This window comes from Pseudochaenichthys georgianus, chromosome 16 (genome assembly GCF_902827115.2).
Source record: "Pseudochaenichthys georgianus chromosome 16, fPseGeo1.2, whole genome shotgun sequence".
NCBI lineage: Eukaryota > Metazoa > Chordata > Actinopteri > Perciformes > Channichthyidae > Pseudochaenichthys > Pseudochaenichthys georgianus.
Window position 1 is genome coordinate 26,415,575 of NC_047518.2, and position 25,650 is coordinate 26,441,224.

Here is a 25,650-nt window from a genome sequence, read left to right on the forward strand (position 1 = left end):
GTCCCCATTTTGTCTTTAATAGTTACTAACATTAGATATTTTAATGAGATATGGACCGCAAAACAAAAATGTCCCGGATTTTCATTTTTGAAATTAAGTCACCGAATGCAAGTAGTCGCCTTAGCTTATTTTGTTATGAGATGTGAATTACTGTTCAATTTAGTTGATGTAATAATCATTTGGTTTCTTTTACATTAAAAAAAAGGTCTTATGTTTTTTTCAGGGGGAGGCCCTTTTTCCAGTTTAGAGCAATAGCCCCTCCAAATGTCTGTGCACGTCCCTGGAAGACACCATTACAGTAGTCCAGTCTACTGAAGATAAAAGCATGGACAAGTTTTTCCAAATCCTGCTGTGACATTAGTCTTTTAATCCTAGATATGTTCTTTAGGTGATAGTAGGCTGATTTAGTAATTGTTTTAATGTGACTGTTGAAACTCAGGTCAGAGTCCATGACTACACCTAGATTTGTCTTTATCTGTTGTTTTGAACATTGCAGGCTGAAGCTCAGCGCTAACTTTTATACGTTCTGCCTTGGCTCCAAAGACCATTACCTCAGTTTTGTCTTTGTTTAATTGTAGAAAGTTCACATCCAGTCATTGATTTGTTCAATGCACTTACTCAGTGTTTTAACTGGAGAATAGTCTCCTGGTGAAATGGTTATGTAAATGTGTGTGTCATCCGCATAGCTATGGTAACTTATTTTGTTGTTTTTCATTATCTGAGCCAGTGGTAGCATGTAGATGTTAAAGAGAAGAGGCCCCAAGATGGAGCCTTGAGGAACCCCACATGTCATATTTGTCAACTCAGATTTGTATTTACCTATAGAAACAAAGTTGTTTCTGTCCTTTAAGTAGGATTCAAACCAATTTAGAATTGTTTCCGAAAGTCCCACCCAGTTGTCTAGTCGGTCTAGTAATATGTTGTGGTCAACAGTGTAAAACGCAGCACTGAGATCTAATAATACTAACACTGAAGTCTGTGTTTAAGTGGATGTCATTGAAGACCTTTACAAGAGCAGTCTCAGTGCTGTGGTTTGAACGAAATCCTGACTGGAACACATCCAAACCGCTATTTAAATGCAAGAAATTACTCAACTGTTGAAAGACCACTTTTTCAATGATTTTAACTAGAAATGGGAGGTTTGATATGGGCCTGTAATTGTTCATTACTGAAGCATCTAGATTATGCTTTTTTAAGAGCGGTTTAATGACTGCAGTTTTCAGGGCCTGTGGAAAAACACCTGAGTGAAGAGACTTGTTTACTATATTACATTGCATTTAGCTGACGCTTTTATCCAAAGCGACTGACAAGTACATTCGACCAGGAAGACACAACCTTGAAGAAAACAGAATCATATAAGTACATCAGGTCTCATAGAGCCAAGTATTTCAAGTGCTACTCAACTGGCTATAGAGAAGCCAGTCCTTTATTAGTATATAAGTACTCTGTTAGCAGTTCTTTGTTAGTAATTCTATCGCTCGAGGTGGAGTCGAAAGAGATGAGTTTTCAGTCTGCGCCGGAAGATGTGCAGGCTTTCTGCTGTCCTGATGTCAATGGGGAGCTCATTCCACCATTTTGGAGCCAGGATAGCAAACCCACGTGTTTTTGCTGATGGGAACTTGGGTCCCCCTCGCAGCGAGGGTGCAGCGAGTCGTTTGGCTGATGCAGAGCGTAGAGCACGCGCTGGGGTGTATAGTTTAACCATGTCCTGGATGTAGGAAGGGCCAGATCCATTCGCAGCATGGTACGCAAGTACCAGTGTCTTGAAGTGAATTCTAGCAGTTACCGGAAGCCAGTGGAGGGAGCGGAGGAGCGGCGTGGTGTGGGAAAATGTAGGAAGGTTGAAGACCAGACGAGCCGCTGCATTCTGGATGAGCTGCAGAGGTCGGATGGCACATGCAGGTAGACCAGCCAGGAGGGAGTTGCAGTAGTCTAGGCGTGAGGTGACGAAAGCCTGGACCAGAAGCTGCGTCGCTTTCTGGGTCAGCTGGGGACGTATCTTCCTGATGTTGTAAAGCGTGTATCTGCAGCAACGGTTTGTAGCAGCGATGTTTGCAGTGAAGGACAGGTTGTTATCTAGGATCACACCCAGATTCCTTGCAGTCTGGGTCGGGGAAACAACAGAGGTGCCGATGTTGATCGTCAGGTCAAGAGTGGGACAATCTTTTCCCGGAAGGAAAAGCAGTTCAGTTTTGTCAAGGTTGAGCTTGAGATGATGAGCGGACATCCACTGAGAGATGTCAGCTAAACAAGCAGAGATGCGTGCGACAACCTGGGTCTCTGAGCGGGGAAAGGACAGAATTAATTGGGCGTCGTCAGCGTAGCAGTGGTATGAAAAACCATGCAGGCTAATGACAGATCCGAGCGAGTTTGTGTACAGGGAGAAGAGGAGGGGACCAAGAACAGAGCCCTGAGGGACCCCTGTAGTTAATTGACAAGGGTCGGACTCGGACCCTCTCCAAGTTACCCTGTAGGTACGGTCTTTGAGGTATGAGGTGAGGAGGGAAAGTGCAGAGCCTGAAACTCCAAGTTCTTGGAGAGTGCGAAGGAGGATCTGATGATTCACCGTGTCGAATGCAGCATACAGGTCCAATTGGATGATGACAGAGGAGAGGGAGGCTGCTTTAGCAGTGTGCAGTTCCTCAGTGACAGCAATGAGGGCAGTTTCTGTGGAGTGACCTGCCTTGAAACCAGACTGGTGTGGATCCAGAAGGTTGTTCTGATGGAGATAACAGGAGAGTTGTTTAAAGACAGCCCGTTCAAGTGTTTTAGACAGGAACGGGAGGAGAGAGACAGGCCTGTAGTTTATAACATCAGACGGGTTGAGAGTGGGTTTCTTTAGGAGAGGGTTTACTCTTGCCTCCTTGAGACTGTTTGGAAAGTGACCAGAAGTTAGAGAAGTGTTGATGAAATGGGTGAGAAACGGTAGAATATCAGGAGCGATAGTCTGAAGGAGGTTTGAAGGGATAGGGTCCAGAGGACAGGTGGTAGGGCGGGCAGAGGTAATGAGGGTAATAACCTCACTTGGCGAGAGAGGGGAAAAGGAGGTTAGTGTGCGGGTGGAAGGAGGGTCTGGTGACCCATCGGTGAGTAAAGGTGATTCAGAAAAAGAAGAGCGAATATCATCAACCTTTTTTCAAAGTGGTTAACAAAGTTGCTTGACAGAAGTGAGGAGGGGCTTTGGGAGGGTCCAAGAGGGTGGAGAAGATGGAAAATAGTTTTTTAGGATTGGAATAGGAAGATTGGATCTTATCTTGAAAGAAAGTGCTTTTTGCCAGAGAGATCGAAGCAGAGAAAGAGGAGAGGAGAGCCTGATAGGTTAGGAGGTCGTCGCGGTGTTTGGATTTCCACCGTTTCCGCTCTGCTGCCCTAAGGGCGGTTCTATTAGCACGCAGTGCGTCATTTAGCCAGGGAGCAGGAAGGGACTGACGAGCCTGCCGAGATGTGAGAGGACAGAGAGAGTCCAGAGAGGATGAGAGAGTAGAGAGGAGAGTTTCTGCAGCAGAGTTTGGAGGCAGGAGTTGGAACGAGTCAAAGGAAGGGAGGGCTGAGAGCACCGATGAGGCAAAGGTAGAGGGGGAGAGGGAATGGAGGTTACGGCGGACAGGTGCAGGATGAGAAGAGATTAGTTTGTTATGTTTGGAAAGGGGTAGAGAGAATGAAATGAAGAAGTGATCGGATGTGTGGAGCGGGTTTACAGAGAGGTTAGAAGTAGCGCAGTTCCTTGAGAATATTAGATCAAGGACATTGCCAGCTTTATGAGTTGGTGGGGACGGAGACAGTGAGTAAGCAAAGGCGGTTAACAGAAATGTTAGTTCGTCTATCTTCCCCGTCTGGAGGTTGAAGTCTCCGAAAAGTACAGCGGGAGGGCCAGATTCAGGGATGTGTGATAGGGGATTATTCAATTCCTCCCCAAGGCGCCTGGTGGACAGTAGAGAACAACAATGGTTAATTGTATAGGATGGGTTACTGTGACGGCATGGAATTCAAAGGTGGAAGGAGTGAAGTTAGGTAGCTTGAAGAGGGAAAAGCTCTAGGGGTGTAACGGTATCCGTATTCGTCCCGTCCCGTCACGGTTCGGACGTCACGGTTCGGCACATGCAGTCACGCGGCGAATACGCCTTTTTTTTTACGAGTGGGAAAAATTTAATTCAGGGCAGTATCCACTACACTATATATAATCCAGGGGGCGGTATTGCGCCTAAAAGCTGTTACCCAGTCGCCCTTAAACAACAAATGAAGAACAAGAAGAAACACAACAACAAAACGAACAAAATACAAGAAGAAGAAAAGTTAGTATAGTGAGTTCAGATAACACACAGGAGCTAGAACCCACCTGCTTCTTTTAAATCAGCTGTGTGGGAACATTTCGGGTTCCCTGTGGACTACAATAACGATGAGGTGGTGGGGGTGAGGACGGTGTGTCGGCGTTGTTCTACAGCGGTGCGGTATGCTAATAGAAACACACGCCAAACATGCTAAATCATTTCAGAAGGCATCACCCAGATTTGCCAATCACCGGAGCCTGGCAAAAGACAACAGCTGTTCAACAGCTGATCCCCGCTGTTTTTAAGAAGCCAATAGACATGAGAGCCGAGAGACCAAAAATAAATAACGGAAGCTTTTGGCATAGGCCTATATTTTTCAACGACTTTGCACTCTTGAAACACTTTCTTATTATTTATGATGTAATATTTTCAAGACATCCTTTTTAGTTTTACAGCTTGATGAAACCTTTTTGTTTGACATCAGCCATTATAGATAATATGGCCATCTGAGTGTACTGTGTATGGTTTGTTTTTAACTGTTTAATACAGTTAATTATTCAAAATGTCAGAGTTCTTTATTTTTAAACTGAAACTTGCACTACTGTTCAAACATAAATAACAACAAACCTGGAATTATGCATTTGGGACTTTTTTTTGCTTTTTTGTTGTTGTACCGAACCGTACCGAACCGTGACCTCCAAACCGAGGTACGAACCGAACCGTGACTCTGTGAACCGTTACACCCCTAAAGAGCTCCATTTGGGAGAGAGCAGGAGACCAGTGCCACCTCCTCTGCCAGTGGGTCTGGGTGTATGGGAGAAGGAATATGCTGTGGAGAGAGCTGCTGGGGTGGATGTGTTGAATGGAGTAATCCAGGTCTCAGTGAGAGCAAGGAAATCCAGGGTCTGCAGGGAGGCATAGCCAGAGATGAAGTCAGCCTGAGGAACAGCTGACTGGCAGTTCCACAGGCCGCCTGAAACTAGATGTTGGATGTCAGTGGAGCACTTGGGATAGACGAGAGCAGGCCGGTTATAGCGATTACGAGATACACGGGGCCAGTGATAATTGCGAGAAGACACATGAACAGGAATGGAGAAAATACACATGATTATAGCATGAGGGGCTAGAAAGGTAAAGAAAAGAAAAATAAGACACCAGCAATACTTAGCTCAATCAGAGTAGGATTTGCCTACTCTTTGCCACCCTCGTGACTCCCGCAGGACTCCAATGTCTTTGTCAGTCTTCGGCTGTCTGACGCTCAAGGAAAGAGCTACCTAAATGGATGCCTGATTGTTGAGTTCTCACAGCTGTGGTGCCACGCCCCTCTAATTAGTTAACTCTACAGCTGATGGGCGACAGCTGAGAGGCCCTGCCTATTTTAATGCAGGCTTGATTGCCTACTGAGCCCTGTGTAACAGGTTCACGTGATCAGATCTGAGATTTAAAATCTCTCAAAAGCGCCGTTTTAGCTACAATAACTACAGAACAATTATACAGAATAGAATAAATGAAACAGAGAAGTCTAATTAAACAAGAATATTACTTACAGTGTTTGCTGCGTCAATAGGTATTGTCGCCACCCGGTCAAGATGCACACTTATATGAAGTAGATCTGAGGCCATGCAAGGAAAAACATTTTTGAAAAACCCTGTTGGAATAATATCAAGGCAGCAAGAGGAGGATTTCAGAAGTTGTATAATGTCCTCTAGGTTTTTATCAATAATCTGATGGAATTGTGTCATGATGTCTGAATTGATATTAGGCCGGACACAGAGACAAAACATTTGCTGTTCCTGATGCAGAGGCACTGACTGCTTGTCTGATTAGTAACAGTAAAGCCCCTGTCACACTGTCCCGAAATTGACACCCGATGGACACACGATAAAGGAAATGTTCAAATTCGGCTGTGATCGTAGCAACATCGGGCCATTCGTGAGGGCATCTTAAGCCATCGTCTGACCGCCGGTGGAGTTTCTCAGGCTCCGGCAGCAACTTCGTGAGCGGCAACTTCGTAAGGCACTCGTGAGGGCATCTTGTCAAATCGTGTCATCTTCGTGTTATCATCGGTGCATTCACCCTCACTCTGATCGGGGCGAATGCCCGATGGCACCGATGATAACAAGATGCCCTCACGATGGCCTTACGAAGGGCAAAATTGACACACGAATTGAACACGAAAATGAACCTTCGCAAGGTCCTTCGGCAATTTTTTGGCATGCCAAAGATTTTGCCACCGCTCACGAAGTTGCTGCCGGAGCCTGAGAAACTCCACCAGCGATCATACGATGGCTTAAGATGCCCTCACGAATGGCCCGATGTTGCGACGATCAGAGCCAAATTTGTACATTTCCTTTATCGTGTGTCCATCGGGTTGTTTTATTGCACAACAAAATCATGTAAACATATTATGTAAATAACCCAATTTGTGTTCTGTGAAACTAAAAAGGATATAATATATTATTTTGAAGGACAGTTGACAGGAAGTTGTTGTTGTTATGGAAACAACATTACGGAGAAAACGTAATATTTTCTAAAGACGGATAAAGTAAAGAACAAAGTCTGAAGATATCAGTACAGTATCATAGTACTGTAACATAATTGTTTTTGGTACTTTCATTGCAGTTGTATGTCTTAAATGTAATGTAAATGTTGCCTTTGTGTGTGGTTCGGGGCCATCTTCGTGCAAAATTCACAATTCAATATTCGGGACAGTGTGACAGGGGCTTACGTAACACTTAGCAACAAAAAACAGAACCCAACCCTTCAAATAATCCAACCTAAGGGCTGAGCTTAAATAAATGAAAAACAACAGCCAAGAAGTTACAATAAAAAATTAAAAAGTACAATAATAATAATAAAGAATAAACAAATGCCACCATACTAGCAGTGTATTAGCAGTGCTAACAATGATGATAGTATCACAGCTATTACTTCATTATAGGCAAAAACAAAAAGAGTGTAAGGTAAGGAAACAGTGTGTGTTTACAGATCCAAGCATATACAAATTGTTTATTGTTCCCTTTTTTTATTTATTAATATTAACATTACATATATTATTTACCATGTAGAAAAGGTGTTGATCTATAGGTTCACACTGTTACAGTATATGCCCTCACTATTTCCCCCATTGTATTATGAAATCTCAAATGAATGGAATATTTCACAGCAAATCAAATGTTCAAACAACAAAACGAATTAAAAAGAAATATCTGAAAAATTCAAAATGTATATTCATTATTTATTCATGTATGTTTATGATCTTAAAACCAAGAAGTTATTTGAGCTGTTATCTGGTTTAAAGTAATGTGTTGTAGGTCCACAAGAAGACAAATAAAGGAAGAACAAACTAAATAATCAGCTTTATTATCCCCAAAATAAATTTGCAAAGTGACTTACAAAGAAGAGAACAATAGCAAATAAAGATTACAAAACCAGACGTTTTCAAATATCATATCAACTCGTCGAAACACAACAACTACAACAAATAGAAATCGAAGGAAATGTTGAACTTTAAAACACCACTACTTTTATTAATACAAAATAACCAGGTGCATGGACACAAACTAAATAAAGGTGATCTATATCAAAGAAGTTGCTCATTCACATGCTATCTGCGGTTTGAGTAATTTCCCATTGTATGACACTGAAGAGGCTTTTAAATATGTTTTGATACTATACGGAATATGTTATCAGGCGGTTGGTTGTTGGCTTTTGATGATTTTAATCTCCTTGTTTTAGCAGTATGGTGGGCTGTGGAAAAAGAGAATCACCATTTTTAGTAACATTTCATCTTGTTCATCTGACAGTATGCGGTTTGCAGTGTTTCTAATGAAAATGACATACCAGCGTGTTGAAATGATGTCTGCATACAGCCTGACTCAACCAGTAGATCAAGAAGAGGGATGTTAACATTTCAACGCCCAGCAGAGTCAAAATCAGTCCCTTGATGCCTTGATAGATCTGTATAAAGAAGGTTGATACAGAGGTGGAAGTTAGTACACATCTGCCTTGTATTTCAGAGAGGTTACTTACAAAATATGAATGTTGTTTTCCCTTACATTCTCATGTGTGCCAGACCAAAAACGAAAAGTAATACTGCAGAGAATAACTGCCGCAATAGACCAGAAGAAGCTGACGATGTTCAGGGAGAACGACAGCTTTGTCTGGAAGACAAACAAATGCATAATAATGTAGGTGTTACAGAAAATAATGGGGAACAAAACATTTAATAAATAAAAAAGCCGAATCAGACCAGCTGTACAAAATTTCAAACACATAATTAAAACTTTTTTCCATTTTTCATCCACTTCTACAAAGAAAATCCTTTGGAATTCACATTTTCAAAGGCAATCTGCAGGGCCATATTTCGTATTTAAAAGATAAAAATGTGGGTTTGGATTAACAAACCTACATTTAACTGAAATAAATCCTGTTTAACTTGTTTACAAAAATAAAGCAAATAAAGCAAAAGTTTGGACAAAACACGTCATAAACTTAACATCCTAAAGAAGCATTTCAAATGTATATCTAGAATATTGCACCCGCTCTATACATGCCTTCATTTTTAGAGGATAATTCAACGATTGGAGTGGATTTTTCACTTAATAATTATTCAAAACTTACCACTTGCATGTTTGGAAAGTGTCCAGCTGCATAGGACAGCATACCACAGACCAAAAACTAAGATGTTGATGAAAAATGCAAATTATTATACACAACATATACTATTGAATAATGTGGAATAGCAACAGATTACAAGAAAAAATAAGAAACGATAAGAACAATTGTTATTTTATATATATATTATTATTTAGGGGGGAAGTTAAAATGTGGTAGAAAGCAAAAGGAAGTACAAGAACATCTGCAGTTATATACTGTCCTCTTTGAACGATTGAGTAGATAGCAAAGGAAACGTTTTTATTTGCATTCTTTAATTCATCTAAAGTTGTAAGGTACATATAGTAGTGAATTGGGAATAATTGTAGTTTTGCAATTGTATTTACCAGAACACTTGGTAGGGTGTAGAGCAGGGTAAAGCTTTCTGGGAAAACCAACCCGAGCGCGAGAATGAACACACCAGCGATGGCCTGGGCTGCCTGACAAAAAAACAACACAATACTGCATTACAATCCTGCATGTTTTGTGTTTAGGTTGAAATGTAAATATAAAACTATGAAATATTTTGTGATCAAGACTTCCTGTGTAAAACAATTCAACTTACCCCAAGAGGTTTAGGTTTCCCTTTCACAACAAAGACCTTGAAGTGATCTTTGTACACACAGTGAAACTTCTCCGGCATCAGTTGCCCCACTCTGGCGTCCCTCAGACTCCCGATGGGAATGGTGATGATCATGGACTCATCGCATTGAAATGTCTTCTTCATTGTCCTGTAGACAAGATCAAAGACATGTCAAAACTGTTTTTGTCACTGTGGTGACCATTAGAGGTTTTCAGTAACTTACCTTTTCTCCCTTCTCTTATCTTGATTCAGACCTGAATTCATTCTCTGCTTTCTCAAATAAGTTTGACAAGGAAATGACCTGCCACGCCAATTGTCTGTGGCTCTCACTCCGTTCTGTTTTTCTCTCTTTCTCACTCACACACGCACATTCTCTCACTCACACACACACACACACACACACACACACACACACACACACACACACACACACACACACACACACACACACACACACACACACACACACACACACACACACACACACACACACACACACACACACACACACACACACACTGTTCGCGTGCATGATTTGACAAGCATTTAAAACAGTCAAAGCTGGGTATTTTGACTTATGTATGTTCTTTAATGTATAGAAAAGGGAAATACTCTTCCATTAAATTACAGCTTATGACGTTGAGGTACTAAAGGGCAGACAAATATGAAATTGGAGAGACCTGTCTCTGTCAGAGCGAGGAAGTCAAGGTGTGAGGTGACCTCATCTTTCAAAGTATTTGCAGGGAAGTGAAAATCAAGCTTATACAGAGAGGCACATACAGAGAGCGTCACATAGCTACTTCTAAAGCCACAGTTGGTAAGATCTTCATTTTTATTCTTTTTAAAGGCTTTTCTATAGATCGGATGTTTTTGTGAAATTTAAACTGTTAACATTAAAAATCTGCTATTATTCTGCAAGTATTTGAGTATAGGATTTTTGGGAGCTGCAAAAGCCCTGCAATAGTTAGAATATAAATAATACCTTTTAATATTGTTGTTGTAATTTACTCCTTTAATTGTTTGGCTGTTGAGCTCCATGACTTATTTAAAGCTGTTATGTGTGGCGATGATTTATTGGAATATATTTGAGTGAAATATATCCATAATATTATGACATCTAAACTCAATTTAATAAAGAAAGATATTACGATTTGAACGATCAGGTAATACAACAAAAACACTGCAAAATCAGTCTCTAAGATGATTTCAGTCATCACCTCAGTGTCAGCAACCGTTATGAATCTCACATTTTTACAATTTATCACATGACCCTATGGCTAGCCTTACAATGTAAAGTTGTTACTATTCTTTTGGTCTCGTCTTTTTACAGACTCTATTGTCGGTCGCATAAAGGAGGCTGTATTCACAGAAAATATGAATGAACACATAATGATTTTGGATTAATTATATTACTAGACACAAAAAACCTTCCTCCCTCCAAGTCAGATAGCACCATGGCCTGTGCCGATGTGGACATGGACATCGATGAGAATGAAGGGACCCCAGGCAGACCCCCGAGAGAGCCGCAGATGGTGCGAAAGTACCAAGCTTTAGAGCTCCTACCGGACGACAAAGGGCCGCTGCATGACCTGCTGCAGAAAAAACCTGGCGTGTTGGGGGTAAGACTGAACAAATAAAAGATACAATGCCAATACAAATCCTTTGAGAATGCCATACTCTTTAACTGTTTTTGACATTGTGTCAGAGTTGACTAAAATTCTTGTGGCATATGGTGTTGTATACTTTGTTTTACTAACCCTTATTATTGTAGGAATTTGATGGTATTGTATCCATTGACCCCTTTTTATTTGAACTGTATGTCTAAGACCGAAGACCCTAAACAGTATCACGTGTTTGTTTGAATGGCGCAGACAGCATGTTGCAAATGATTGGATTAAAGTTAAACACTTAACAAAACTGCATGTAAGTGTACATTTTGCTGGCATTATTTTTGCAACCTTGTATTAGAACCTGTATGCCTGCAAAAAGTGATTCATGGGCAATTTACGGAAGGTAACAAAAAAAGGTAGATTTTTTGGGAAATGTTCTTGTGCTCCTTTGCACATTACCGTCTCTCGTATAGTGTTACGAACTCAGACACTTAGGATGTAGAACCCAATTGCACGACCCGGGAGACAGAGGTATTTGTAAGATACTTTATTTTCCAAATACAGCATTGAACAACAAAAAGAGTAACTATCAAATCTCTAGCCGAGATGACAAAAATAGAGAACAAAAACTGAAAGCGCTCACGTAGTGAGGAATCAAACTTTTTCAAGAGCACAAGGAGCATAGACCTGACCATAGCAAGAGACAATGGTTTTGAGGTCTATTCAGTAAACATTGAAGTGTGTGGGAAAATGTTCTGTACAATCGTAGAAAAAAAGAAGATCGTGTATTTCACACACTTCTACTTTGTATTAATCCTTTATATGCGAAGTCCAAGCATTAGTGATCACAATATTTTTCTCAGTTGTCCCCGTGGCTGTGTTTTCATGTTTTAAAAATGTATCAACGTTTATAAAAACAGTTCATGAAAGACATCACAAACAGATAACAGTTTCAGTTAAAGAGGATGTCCAAAATACTTTGTACCCATTGTGCAGTTTTGGCCAGCCCAGCAGCAACAGGAAATGCTGGGTGGAGGGTTTTGTGGTCTTCTACATCTTGAGTGTTAAAGCTCACATTATTCTACCTTTATAGTACTGTGAATATGTGTCCAATAGTTTTAACGGGCGCTGCAAATAAGATTGTTTATATATATTATGATGATTTAGGTGAAAATATATCTTTTGGGAACCATTTTCTGATTACTTTCTGTGTTAACCTTTAAACATTTACACGCATTGTCATGAATACATGATATGAACTGTTCACCTGTTTCCCTGTCAGTCTCTGCAGATGGTGAGCGGTTTGCTGAGTGTTGGAGTTGGAATTGTTTTTGCAGTAACCCAAGAGATGCAGGGGTCTCTGATCAATCTGTTCAGACTTTCCCACCTGACTGGAGCCCTTGTAAGTATCTTGTTCTAACTTGACAAATGATACACATCCTGCAGCAAGAAGTACATCAGATACAACTGTACGGTCTTGTTGAATTACTTACAAATGTGCCTTCTTCTCCTTCAGTTCATCATTGCTGGAGTTGTTTCCAACATGATTTTCAAATATCCAGAATTGCTACCTGTGAGTACAACTCAGTAAGCTAAATATGCAACATTTAAAGCTAAGCAGTTACAGTCAAATAACGTATGTCTTCTGGTCCAGGTGTCCCTCATGGTTAACTCGGGCTGTATTATTGTAGCCGTGGTTTCAGCTGGTCTGATAAGTGTGGACCTGGCTCTCTGGAGAATAGAACATGATATGCATTTGAGGGTAAGACCATGTAAAGAATATAACTAAATGAAACATTGATATTTCCATTTATTCGCCGATATAACACTTTATTATCTGGATGTTTCTAGATGGAGGTGCTGGAACTTTGTGTGTTGGCACTCGAGGTTTTACTCTCTACAATCCTTTGCATCTGGTTCTCTAAAGAGAAACGGGCCAAATCAACATCAAGCTGAAGAAGAAGACATTTGAGAACTTACATAATTCAAATCAACTATTTGGATAGGACAAGAAGGTTGTATATTAGTGCTGAATAAAATGTAGGCCACTGTATTAGCAGAGTTTTTTTGTTTTTTTTTGTACATACTGTGTGGCTTTCTGTTCTGTTGCCTGTATTGAAGCAAGGGGCTGTGGTCTGCTTCTGATGTCTCACTTACACGAGGACACAATAATTGTGGTAAATGAATGTCATCTACTCTCATGTGAAGAAAAAAACCCTCCTCATCCTCCTGCGTCTCTGTGTGTAACGGTAGCATTGGTCTATCTGCAAGGGTCTGTGTGTGTGGTTTGACGCTCGTGCTTTATTATCAGTGGAAATATCTGCAAGGTGGTTTTTTTCAGTGCGCTCACACTTCCAGCTGCTTTCACAGAATCTATAGGATATGTGAGTAGGAAATATGCAATAACGTGTCAGACTTAACTGGGGTAAAGACAGAAACACAACATTATGTTTTTGAACATTTTAATCACCTGTACAAACTTTTCATAACACAGGACTGGCAACAAAATAAAAGAAACATGACAGTTAAACAGATCGATCTGCCTGCTATTTTTTTTGTAAAACACATAAAAAAACTCATCTACAATATAAACATTGATTCTTAACTAGTCTTTTTAAAACAAATGTACAGACCACAGAAGTACCATCATGGTATTGTATAGTATGTGTCAAAATATCCAATATACAGAGAATTGCAATGAAATGTCATAAAATAGTTGAGCTTCATCCATTAAAGGCGTAGTGCTTTGAAGCTGGACTCCTGTCGTCTCCATCTCTTTGTCCTGATAAACCGCTGAGACGTCAGTAGTATTCAGTCTGAAGACTTCACAGCTACAGAGAAAAGGAAAACACAAGAAAACAGATTTAGAAAAACATTTAGTCTACACATTATGCACTCTGAACGATTTTACTTGAGACAACATGCACGATTAAGAACACATTATAATATTCATTTAAGGTGTTTCCTACTTAACAGTTTGAGTCCATAAGATTGATATGACTTTAAACTGAAATGTTTATGAATAGATTACCGTGCTATTTGACTAACAAAGAACTGCTAACAGAGCACTTATATACTAATAAAGGACTGGCTTATCTAAAGCCAGTTGAGTAGCACTTGAAATGTTTGGCTCTATGAAACCTGATGTACTTATATGATTCTGTTTTCTTCAAGGTTGTGTCTTCCTGGTCGAATGTACTTATTGTAAGTCGCTTTGGAGAAAAGCGTCAGCTAAATGCAATGTAATGTAATGTAATTTACAATTTAAATGACGTTGACAAATGACCACACCACTGTTTGGAGCAGAAGCATATCTAAATGCATTACAAAATAAATCTAAACCTTTTGCAAAACACATACTACTTTGGTCAAAGATTTTACTTGATACAACATTCCAAAAAATAACAATAACAATATTTAAATTAGTTTATTCCTATTTATTTAAAATGTTTAATTCAACAACATTGATATGACTTTAAGCTGAGGTTTTTATGACGAGAGGAAATGACACTGACTAATTACTTTGACCAGTGAATTGAGCACAATGTTTATTAAAAAAGTAACATCTAAAATATGCAGCAGGGATTTTTTTAGTTGAAGCATATCTTAATGCATTAAAAATAAAATAAATAAATGCTTTAACCTTTCCAAAACATGAAAAGAAGCAAACACGGCTGTTTTTTAACGTCAACATTGTTAAGAGTCACATACGTACGTCTGTATTTAGGTCTACTTTTGGACCCTACATGTTAAGTTGATCATACATTTAAAGCAATATGGGCTATAATAAAATAATACATTTTGATTTTGAGGGTCTTATTGACATTTAAATCCTACAACAAAAGGCAACACTATTTTACATGTATTTATTCCACATGAATTCTCTTAAAGTAATTACAGATAATGCTGTTCAGGCATTTCCTACAAACTCCAGGTCGTTAATTGTAATGCTGATATTTGCATTGTAATATTTGATGTATTAATTATTTTACTGTATACCGTCTGTTTTGGAATTAAATACAATAAAAGCTTAACATTAGAAACAAATTATAATAACAAATTGTGCAGATCAAAAACAAAAAAAGCATGAATGCATTCCAAAGCCCCAAAACAAAAAGGTAACGGAGCATGCGTGTGTTCAAACAAACATAAAACTCTCAACACAAATGTCACCATCATGTCAAACGGATGCAGAAGGAAAAGAGAGGATGAGAAAGAGGCAGGAGTTTCCAAAACAAACCACCCATCGGGGAGATCCCTCTGACCCTCAGGACACACTGCCATGCAGCACAACCCAGGCAGCAGAAGCATGTTTTCACACAGATTAGTAGCGGGCGGGTTCCTCACAGTTGTTAATGAGGCTGTGAGGGAACACAGATGTCCGCTCTGGTGACACCGGTTACTTACTGAGCTAACCGCCTCAGCTCTGAGTCAGACCACAGTGGAGAGGCCTACTGCTATATGAGAGGTCGTGCTCTGGTAAAAACAGAACAGCAAAAAGGTGGTGAGTGAAACTAACGCTTCAAATATTCCACTAGCTTCTTGAGTCTAAAATCTAAACCAAAATATACCCATTAATTTAAATGTCTCCAACATCGGTTACAATATGCCAGTCAGTCTCGTCTTGCATAGTTTGTTCAATTTTAAGATAAATAGCTGTTTATGAAAAGACAGTATATCAGAGTAAAAGGTCCACATTCAGATTAAAGTGTGAATGAAGGAGAATAATAATAACCGGACTTTTGTATCTGCAAAATGTACACGTTTATGTTCAGAGTTACATATTTGATTACAGGTCTGGTTTAAAGCTTACACAGAAAGTGGGAGAAATGAATGATAAACCTCTTTGTATGAACAGATATCAGTGCAGGCTCAACGTCATCAAAGATTTTTTTATTTGACCATCATAGCAAAATAAGGGTTATAAACAGAGTTTAAAATACTGGCTTATGGCTTCTTTAGGCGAATAATCAACATGATGCTAAAATGTTTCTAATCATCATTTATTCTTTCTAAGTTACAAAGTGCAGCATTTGACTCAAATGCATTTTCCCTGAACCAGTGAACGTACATTTTGTGCGGACCTTTCCATAATAAGAGATGAAGGTTCAACTTGAAAAGAATCAAAAAATCAATAAGTACAAATATAGTAGGCTATGGCTTACATTTAAAGAGTTTAAGGTACAATCAAGAAGATTATATCTCTTTTAAAACAACTGAACAATTTAAGTTCTCCTACTGTCCCTGAACTGACTTGCGTTTTTCACACGCTGAATTGAATAGTATAAAAATACAAACAGATGTTGTGGGGTGAAGTGTTCATATATCTATATAAAAAGGTAGGCTTAATCTTAAAATACATCACTTAAGATTGAGACACCAAATATAAATGGGTGTCACTGCAGCTACGCTTGATCTAATTCTGTACTTTACAAAATGCACTCGCAGGAAACAACCTGATAGATGATGATGATGATATTCAAACACTCACTGCTGTGATGAACTTGGTGCCCTGGGGTTGGAGGTCATCCTCTTTCTGGAATATGGAAGGAGAGGCGATGGAGGAGGGAGGGCTGGAGGAGCACAGGAAAGGGGGAGTCTCGTTGTTGTTGTTGTTGTTGAAGGAGTCCATGCTGAGGCTGGGGTGCTCGGGGATGGTGAGGGTGCTCAGCCCGGTCACACTGTCACTGGAGGGACACTGGGACGATGTCTCTGAGCTCTCAGTGACTGCACACAACACACGGAGAAAATACATGAATACTGCAGTAGTGGATAAAGCAACACAAACTCCCTTTCATTTCTTACTGAGGTGAGAGTTTAAAGAAGGTCAGTGAGTTGGCTTTTATATACGATAATTCTTTAATGGTCAGATCAAGTCTGAAATGTGGCTTGCATCACAGCAGCTCCATGTGTAACATCAACATAGACAAATATCAAGACACAATACATGAAAAACAAACAACAAACATTTAACATAAAAGCACAATCACTGAGAAAACATGTTCAATCCCTTTAGTGTGCATTTGATCTGGGATTCAGCTCTGTATTTACTGTGAGGATCGACTGATGCACAAAGGAGTGCTTCAGTCTGACTTTATAGAATCGCGGGACCCTGTATCTCCGAATGCTCTTGAAGCTCTTATGTGCAGTATTCGAAATGTTTAGACTTTGGCAACTCCTAGTGGTAGCAGCAAAGAAGACACCGACAGGCAGTAATCCTATGTACACATCTTACAGATAGAGTTTATATATCTGTTTTTTATATAGCTTTTTGTTTTTGTGCTTATCTTTACTTTCTCTTTTATGTCACTCTGTGAAGCTATTTGTTACATACGGTAAAAATATATAGACTGGGTGAATACTTATTAAATAACTATTGTGTATTTGTAAATAACCTTAAATCACTTTGAAGAGATCTTTTAATTTTAACTTAAAAGAGTCTTTTTTTAGTTAAAGATAGCTCTACTTTGATTCAGTGCTGTAAGACAGTTAAACCTGAACACATAAATACCTTTTATAGGCCGTGTGTAGGTTCAAGGGTCCTTAAAAAGGTTTTATGATCAGATCTGCTTACACTGTTTTACCCAGAGTTTATGTCCTCACACATCAAGAGTTATTGCATTTTCTACTGTGAGACGATACTGAGCAGTTTTAATTCAATTAGGTTGGTGTTAAATTAACAGCTCAGAGAATACTTTCAGGGGTAAAAACTGAAAAGCAGGAGAAAGCAGAAATGTAGTATTGAAAGCCCTCTTTGTGTATGTTTACACCCAGAATGTTTCTGTATAATAAAGAAAGTTATTACTGTTTTAACAGAAAACAATGATACCTATGGGTTCAACAGCGGTAAAACAGCCACTCACTCATGGAGGGCTGGCTCCCGCTGTCCTGCTCTAGCTCGTCTTCCTCTATGCAGTCGTAGGGCCACTGGGCAAAGGAGGGAACGCTGGTCACCAGGTGTGGGTGTGTGTGCGGGTGAGAGGGTGAGGAGTAGAGATGGAGGTTGAGCGGGCCCAGCAGGGAGGAGGACGACTGGCTGCTGGAGGAGGAGGTGCTGCTGTTGGAGATGGTGGAGTGAGGTCTCTTGAAGGAAGTGGCGTGTTCAAACGAAGACACCGCGATGGAGGCCCTGGTCCTGGACTCTGTTGGTGGAGACAGAGAGGGAGCTGTGAGATCATAGGGGTGATGACAAGTGTCGAGAATCTATGAACATTCCTGTGGTTGTTAATGGGGGTAATTACGGGAGGAATACGTTTTTACAGCATCTCTGGTGAGCCATGAAAGAAGAGTAATGTAAAATCAGAATGAATGTAAAATCAGAATGAATTCAAATCAGTATGGATTAGATTACATCTGGTTTGTGAACTCTCATAATACTACCTGCATTGAAATACTTGGAAGCAAGAGACAATTATATGTGGTTTTCTATCTACATGATTACAGGATGAATCATAGGTGCAACAAACTGCTGATTGAGAGAAAAGACAACCCGTTTTCAAGCTCACCTGACCCCTTCATGAAATAGTCGATGGCTCTGTCACTGATAGCTGCATCACTTGGCTTGATGTCCATAAAAGGCTTGCTTCCAATCCCCATGGAAACCATCTCCTGCATGCGCAACTCTACAATCGAGAAGTGAAATACTTTAGTGACCAAATCTTTGTGTTCCGTGGGATAAAGATGATAATTACAGTTACACACACCTCTGTTCCTGAGCGCCTGCCTCCACAGGATCTTCCCTATGATGGCGGTCCACACAGCCTTGACTTCTGCAGAGCTGGCCTGCAGGATGAACGTGTCCTGAGACTTCCTCCGACGGAACCAAATCTCAAAGCGTAGGCCGCTGTCGCCAACATTTTCAGTCATGCCTATCTCTGCTGTCTAAAAAGAAAAGAATAGAAAAAACACTGTTAAATGTTTTGTTATTGTACACACAGAAGAAACTACCAACAGAACCAAAATAAACTCTTACTTTGAAAGACTGTTTATAGATGTAGAAGTCATATCCTCCTTCGATCTTCTTGGTCTTGCTGAAGAGGATAAGGTCTTCAAACAAGAAGACGTGGCGGAGGTATTTCCTCCGTCCACACCAGACTATGAACTCGTCCTGGCAGCGGAGTTGACCCTGCTCTTTCAGGTTCACCTGGAGAGGAAACAGGGCCGATAACATGCGTCAGAGGAACAATACAGATCCTGGTGGGAGGCTGACCTCACTGTGCTGCGTGCATAACAAGATGACCTCCAATTTAAAAATAGTTCTTGTCAAAGTGTCTTATAATAAACTTAAGTAGTGTTTGGCTCTTTATGCTGACATCAACATATCCTTCATAGCAGCACATGTGTTTTCTACTTACATCACAACCACGAATGGCATCCATGGCCAGCAGGTCGTTGCCATGGCGAAGCTGAAACTTGACCATCTCCTCTGCGGTGCGGAGGTCGCTCAGCTCCTGCTCCTGGGACTGACTGCACTCCTTGATCAGGTCCTTCAGCAGCAAAGCGTATTTACTCATCCTCTGGATGGGCTTCAGCAGGTAGGAGGCCAGGTCCATCTTGTCCCCGAGCTCCATCTGCATGTTCTGGAGGGAGAAACACTCAGGATTATCATCGTGGTTTCACTGCTCTTACTACGAACTGTTGTTTATAGTATGGGCTACTTATGCAAATGTTAAAACATGTGCAAACTGAAGGTCGATTATTGTTTATTCTTGTTTAGTACCTGTGTTAAAAGTTATTAGACAGTCTATATTGCTATTGTTTTCCATATTTCTACATTTAAAAAATCCTACAAAATATATTCATCAGCTTCATCATCAACACATCACACAAACAAACCTTTATATAAGAATCCAATAAACATGATCAATACAACATTGTGATATGTAGTTAAGCTTAGAAGAGATACAAATAAATATAAAATGTGTTACAATTTTCACTTTAAAAAATCAATGTTTCGGTGCTCTCTGCTAGACTTTACTATGACATTTTAACACTCTGTCGAAATGAACTCAAAAGCTCCATCCACTGATGTCGTTAACAGTGAAAACAACAAGGAGGTAATATCTTGAGCTGAGACATTTTGTTGTCAAACTCAAACGTATTTTTGGGCATTTCTTTACTATAATTTAAATGATTTGATACCAATATACTGTCTTGTGAAAAGCTGAAATCCAATATCAACCATGTCAAGGTATTATTAATATTAAATATTTGTTGGGATCCATTTATTGAGTGCTTCACGTAAACATCAGGAACTTTTGACCTGCCTCTGTTTGAGGAATGTAAGCAGAGTTTCCAGACGCACCTTAAAGAATTCATTCCCATGGCTGCTGAGCAGAGCGTCGGACTGAGGCTTATTCTTGCTGTACAGAGCATACATTCCAAACTGATCCTCCTGCACACAAGATTAACATGTTACAACACTGACTACAGTAAGAGGTATGCATTTCAGCATGCCAAACACCATAAAGAGTCAGCTCCAAGGAGACAGTTATTGTATGGGTTCATTATGCTGCTGATGAGGGACTAAATGGGGATACAAACAATAATAGAACGGTACAGTGAAAACATGAATACGTTGAAAACAATAACTTAAAGTGGACCTATCATGCTATATTTGAAACATATATTGGAAGTCCATACCTATATAAAACATGTCGGTGAAGTTTTTTTTCAAAATACCAAACAGATCACCCATTGTAGCCATGCCTCATACTGCTCAAACCCCTCTTTTGCAGCCCTGTTAGAGAAACGCAGATTTTGGGTCCTTAGCTTGAAAAAAAGAAAGAAGGAGGCGGAGCTAATGCCTGATCAGAATTCTACCGGAGATAAAGTTAAATTCGGTTGTGATAAAACGCCATCCTGTTTAAACCACGTCAAGGATTATTTCTGAAATAGTATGGAGCTTAAATGCTTTTTAAAAGAGAGAGGGTTTTATTTTCTGACGCTGCGTGAGTTCCCAGACGCACCGGGGACACATATTTATGTATGACGGACATCACAAAGTGCATTTTGCATGATAGGTCCCCTTTAAGTTGTTTTTAAAAACATCGGTGACTGTCAGCGGGCTGCTTCAGGGCAATACGACTGACTGTCTGGACTCACGTGTCTTTGAAAGCTGCTGCTGATGGACAGTGGGGAGTGGGCGCAGGACTCCAGCTCCTTCAGGAAGTACCGACTGTGGAAGTCCCACAATTTCTCCACGTTCCCGAAAATTATGCTGCGCTTACCCCTCAAGTCCTGGGGCAAGTCCAGGCGCTCCATCTCGGGGAAATAGTGCTCAATGATGTAGTTGAGAGAGCGGACGTACTCCCGCTCAGTGGTGATCATCTCGTCCATGATGTGCTGCACTTTACTGGTGGACAGAAAGACATGATAGGGTGTAAGAGTATTTAGGATATTTACTGTGCATTGGTACATATACAAAACAACATTAGGTAATCAATACAAACATTTACAACTATTTTGATGATTTAAGTAATCCTTTTATAAATCAAAAACACAATTCTTATTTGTATTTCAAATAAGGATTTGCGTATTTCATCAGCATTATTTTATAATATACAAATAAATTGGAATATTTTAGGGTTCCTTTAACAATAATTAAACCATATTTGTCTGGGAATCTACACAGAAAGTTTGTGTTGCACTGGAAAGAACTTCCCAAAAAATGTAACTGCAGTTTTACAGCTAAGTTTGTTAGAAATGTCATATTGTTTGTTCTGTTTTTGTGGTTTTTGTCCATGCTCTCTACATATAAACACTTTTATAATACAACATGTAAAGTAATATTCCAGTTTATGTTTAATATCTTTGGTTCACTTCCTCACCTGCTCTGTTTCTTGCCCTCTACCTCAGTGCCTCCGTTGTTGATCCTGGAGGGCGTGGACATGCTGCGGCTGCGTCCTAAAGCGGGGCTCATCACGTCAGGTCTCTGCAGCTTCTTCTCTGCACACACGTTATTAGCCACCTCCAAACCCTTTATGTACACACCAGTGTAGCCGTGAATGTGGCTGACGTCCGAGTGATGACCGCTGTCCCTCTGGGTCAGCTCATAGCTCATCGTCTTCTTCATGATCTTCTTCATGGGCTGCTTGCGTAGGCGGGACGTCCCGGAGTAGACGGGCTCTGAGTGGCAGGATATTGTCGAGTCGATGGTGCAGTCGCTGTCTGTGTCGTCAAACAAGGACGGACTCTGCCTTAGTTTGCTGTCTTGGTCGGGGGAGAATGTGAAATGTGAGGAGGAGATTGAACTGGTTGGGCTCTTGGAGAAAGGCCCAGCAGAGTGGGGCTTGATGTCCTCAAAAGTTAATGGTGAAACAGGGAAAAGAACACATGCTTTCACGCCATGATGATCTGTGGTGGAAATCTGGCTTTCTGGAGTCTTTAAAGAAGCCGCTATGTCAACAGCCGTGGTGTTTGGGGATGGAGTCATGGCTCGAGCCAAAGTCTCTTCTAACTGCTGTTTGGTCTGCTGACACTTGTGCCACACGGAGGTCCACTGCTGCAGCTGCTGAGGACTCTCCAGGGAGAGCACCATGTCGTTCAGGATGCCGAAGTTGTCCGTGGAGAACTTGGATGCCTCGGTGTAGTAATCCTGCAGGATCTTTTCCACAGATGGGGAAAGTCCGGCACCTGTAGTGTCCAGATTCAGCTGATGGAAATAATCGTGGCAGTGCTCGATCCACTGGTTTGCCTGCACATTGAAAAAAAAAAGATGATACAAAGATCTATATCTTAGTTGGATACAAAGTATAGGTAATCCAGAAAGAAATATGAAAAATACTTCTGGATTATGATTAATTTATATAGTATTAATTGGAGAGTACCCTGGATGAAAGTGTATTCTTGATCCTACCCCAGGCTTTTATCTCTGTATAATAAAAATATGCTTTTTGCTGTGACATTTTACATTAGTTTTTACTTACAGAGTCATAGAAGTCATACAGGTTGGTTAGGATGTCTAGCTGGGTCTTCCTCTTCTCCACTCTGCTTAGGATGGAGCCCAGATGTTGTTTGAAGTCAAGGAGAGCTGAACCTGGAAGAGACTCCGGAGAGTCTTTGACCAGCTGCAGGCCGTGTCTCTGCTGGTGCTGTCAGGATAAGGACAACACAGATCAATAAAGCACTAGTTGTCTTCAAACGATTACACATAAGAATATGTTTTGAGGCCATATTTACCACTGACTCCTCCAGAAACGGTTCCAAGCTCTCTCTCATCTCCTTCACTTTGGCCACAGACAGAGTGATTGATTCCAAAGGCGTGAGCTGCTTCTCTCCCTCTACACTGAACCAGAGTTTTATCTGGAAAGAGAGGGCGTTTTTTTAAAATTATGAGTATTCTATTTTTGTCAAGAGAAATAAGAAGCATCAGAAAATCTGCAGCACAATGATGACAATGACAAGCGTGAAGCTCACCTGTTGTGTTTGCTCCTCAAAAGTGCGCACCTCCAGCAGGCTCTCTAACTGTTTCTGTGACTTGTTGGAGAGGATCACGAGCTTATGGACTTCTTCATCTACTTGGTTGTACAGTGCATTCAACATGTCTACAGCATCTCTAAATAAACAAAGAAAACAATAAGAAGTTATAAGAAGTTTATTTAATCGTCACCACAGGTTTTATTCATGTTAACACATGTGGTTAACACTCTCTTCCTTCAGTACCTGTAGTTTTCATTCTCAGAGGCCTCGTCCTTCCTGATGCGTGCAAGGACAGTTCCTCCTTCTAAGCGCAGTCTGTTTAGACGGGTGTCATCGAGTACACGCTTCATGAGAGTCTTCTGCTGTTCCATCACCTCAGACACCTCCTGAAATAAACATATAACAAATAAAGGTGAACACAGTTAAAATGTTAACTAATACATATCACCATGACACTTCCCCAGTTGATAACTTTGACTACATTATGATATTTGTTTTGTATTTCAAGTATTCTGATTGATGTTTGAATATAAAAATGTATGTTTTCATGACCGAAAGAACGAGATCGCGGATACAAGCGGCCGAGATGGGTTTCCTCCGCCGGGTGGCTGGTGTCTCCCTTAGAGATAAGGTGAGAAGTTCGGTCATCAGGGAGGGACTCGGAGTTGAGCCGCTCCTCCTTCGCGTCGAAAGAAGCCAGTTGAGGTGGTTCGGGCACCTAGTTAGGATGCCACCTGGGCGCCTCCCTAGGGAGGTGTTCCAGGCACGTCCAGCTGGGAAGAGACCAAGGGGTAGACCTAGGACCAGGTGGAGGGATTATATCTCTTCGCTGGCCTGGGAGCGCCTTGGGATCCCCCAGTCAGAGCTGGTTGATGTCGCCAGGGAAAAGAAAGTTTGGGGCTCTCTGCTGGAACTGCTACCCCCGCGACCCGACCACGGATAAGCGGGAGAAGATGGATGAATGGATGGATGGATGTTGCATATTTGTGAAATGTTTATGCCAAATGTGTATTTGAAATGATTTATTTTAGTCTGTTTTGGGAATTCTTGTTAGTGACCTCAACAGCACAAAGATCATGAAAGGTACTCATTAAGCAAACTCCTGAACTGTTTTCGGTTAAGGTGAAACAGCAAAGAGCTATTGTGTGTCAGACGTATAATAAATCAGAAGGCCAGACCGCCAACAGGAGCTGGTTTCTGACCTCAGAGGTCTTCAGGTTGCCGCTGTTGCTCAGGGTGCTGATGGACTCCTGAAGAGAGGAGATGGCCGCGCTACAACTGCTGGCAAATGGGTCGATTTTCTGTGAAAGAGCGAGAGAAAGTGACATAGTGAGAATATTAGCACTAGCAAATGTAAAGAAAAAGGCCATTTATTAACGACATAACTTTGACAAAACATGTAATATATAATACATGTGGTTAATAACAACTAGGATCCAACTTATTTTTGCAAAGGTATCCCCACCCCAGCCAACCTATTAAGCAAGTTTACAAATATGTTTACAACTCCCAGCCGCCCCCGTCACACCCACCTGTCTGAAGTGGATCCAGTGCTTGTGGTCGTAGTGGAAGTGGCCCTCTAGCTCTCGTGTGAGCTGGGTTTGATCGATGTGCTTCTGCAGGGCTTTCAGAGACGACAGTGTTTCAGTCTGTTGCAAGAAAAGATAACAAACACATGTCTGTGTCAGCACAGACTCCAACAAAACATTACATGGGAATACATCACATCTAAATCTAATTGAAAAGATTGCAAATCTCTTATGAAATGTCATTAGATCTAGCATTTAAGCAGGAGTGAATCACTTAATTCAAAACACCCATCATCCATCTGATAAAAAAGGGTAATTCACCTGTATATCCATGTCTCTCTCAGGTTTGGCTGCTGTCTCCTTGTCCACCAGGAAGAGAACAGTGTAAAGTGCATTGGGTGCTAACGCCTGAAAAAAAACCATGCCAAATGAATGACAAAGTGACTTCAAATACAGAAAATAAATGATAATACATGTAGATATAGAATGCGTAGTAAAAATGACTCATGACGCACGTGTTGTGGTTTAAATAATTATGATCCTGACATCAGTATGAAAACTCATCACCATAACATGATGATATG

At 40.6% G+C, this 25,650-nt stretch overlaps 3 protein-coding genes across 7 annotated transcripts in view; 1 reads left to right on the forward strand and 2 right to left on the reverse strand.

Annotated features, from left to right (window-relative positions):
* Positions 1–7,605: 7,605 nt before the first annotated feature.
* Positions 7,606–9,839, reverse strand: LOC117461233 (membrane-spanning 4-domains subfamily A member 4A). Its single transcript, XM_034103028.2, has 7 exons — positions 9,731–9,839; positions 9,490–9,655; positions 9,272–9,364; positions 8,892–8,948; positions 8,327–8,431; positions 8,112–8,228; positions 7,606–8,018 (listed from the first exon to the last, which is right to left on the reverse strand). Exons 1-7 carry the CDS (start codon positions 9,769–9,771, stop codon positions 7,989–7,991), a joined length of 609 nt encoding a protein of 202 aa, XP_033958919.1. The 5' UTR covers positions 9,772–9,839; the 3' UTR covers positions 7,606–7,988.
* A 398-nt stretch (positions 9,840–10,237) lies between these two features.
* LOC117460613 (uncharacterized) lies at positions 10,238–13,647 on the forward strand. Of its 3 annotated transcripts, none has more exons than XM_034102172.2 (6): positions 10,238–10,324; positions 10,954–11,126; positions 12,400–12,519; positions 12,634–12,690; positions 12,772–12,879; positions 12,969–13,647. In XM_034102172.2, the coding sequence occupies exons 2-6, from the start codon at positions 10,962–10,964 to the stop codon at positions 13,071–13,073; spliced, it is 555 nt and encodes a 184-aa protein (XP_033958063.1). In that variant the 5' UTR covers positions 10,238–10,324; positions 10,954–10,961; the 3' UTR covers positions 13,074–13,647. The 3 variants fall into 3 exon arrangements, with proteins under 3 accessions (XP_033958063.1, XP_033958062.1, XP_033958064.1); XM_034102171.2 differs by having other exon boundaries at positions 10,239–10,324; positions 10,924–11,126; XM_034102173.2 differs by having other exon boundaries at positions 10,239–10,324; positions 10,950–11,126.
* Positions 13,648–13,856: 209 nt separating this feature from the next.
* Positions 13,857–25,650, reverse strand: part of LOC117460612 (pleckstrin homology domain-containing family G member 4B) — a 33,862-nt gene continuing 22,068 nt past the window's right edge. For 2 of the 3 annotated variants that reach the window (XM_071205863.1, XM_034102169.2), the window contains exons 7-24: positions 25,388–25,474; positions 25,070–25,186; positions 24,740–24,838; positions 23,781–23,923; positions 23,535–23,673; positions 23,298–23,420; positions 23,045–23,209; positions 21,947–22,812; positions 21,222–21,471; positions 20,422–20,511; positions 19,472–19,696; positions 19,090–19,260; positions 18,821–18,998; positions 18,623–18,739; positions 17,981–18,259; positions 16,609–16,844; positions 15,525–15,593; positions 13,857–13,948 (exon numbers count right to left, since the gene is read on the reverse strand). In XM_071205863.1, the coding sequence (XP_071061964.1) occupies positions 15,549–15,593; positions 16,609–16,844; positions 17,981–18,259; positions 18,623–18,739; positions 18,821–18,998; positions 19,090–19,260; positions 19,472–19,696; positions 20,422–20,511; positions 21,222–21,471; positions 21,947–22,812; positions 23,045–23,209; positions 23,298–23,420; positions 23,535–23,673; positions 23,781–23,923; positions 24,740–24,838; positions 25,070–25,186; positions 25,388–25,474 (3,330 nt within the window). In that variant the 3' untranslated portion in view covers positions 13,857–13,948; positions 15,525–15,548. The remainder of the gene's footprint in view (positions 13,949–15,524; positions 15,594–16,608; positions 16,845–17,980; positions 18,260–18,622; positions 18,740–18,820; positions 18,999–19,089; positions 19,261–19,471; positions 19,697–20,421; positions 20,512–21,221; positions 21,472–21,946; positions 22,813–23,044; positions 23,210–23,297; positions 23,421–23,534; positions 23,674–23,780; positions 23,924–24,739; positions 24,839–25,069; positions 25,187–25,387; positions 25,475–25,650) is intronic. The other variant, XM_034102170.2, reaches the window with a different exon arrangement.

What these genes read in the sequence shown, in the direction of transcription:
- LOC117461233 (XM_034103028.2), bottom strand. Translation starts at nt 9,771, where the DNA reads ATGAATTCAGGTCTGAATCAAGATAAGAGAAGGGAGAAAAG. An exon ending in GATAAGAGAAGGGAGAAAAG is followed by an intron (nt 9,656 to 9,730) that starts GTAAGTTACTGA and finishes TCTTGTCTACAG; the next exon opens with GACAATGAAGAAGACATTTC. An exon ending in ACTTTCCAAACATGCAAGTG is followed by an intron (nt 8,432 to 8,891) that starts GTAAGTTTTGAA and finishes TTTGTCTTCCAG; the next exon opens with ACAAAGCTGTCGTTCTCCCT.
- LOC117460613 (XM_034102172.2), top strand. Translation starts at nt 10,962, where the DNA reads ATGGCCTGTGCCGATGTGGACATGGACATCGATGAGAATGAAGGGACC. An exon ending in AAAAACCTGGCGTGTTGGGG is followed by an intron (nt 11,127 to 12,399) that starts GTAAGACTGAAC and finishes TTTCCCTGTCAG; the next exon opens with TCTCTGCAGATGGTGAGCGG. An exon ending in CCCACCTGACTGGAGCCCTT is followed by an intron (nt 12,520 to 12,633) that starts GTAAGTATCTTG and finishes CTTCTCCTTCAG; the next exon opens with TTCATCATTGCTGGAGTTGT.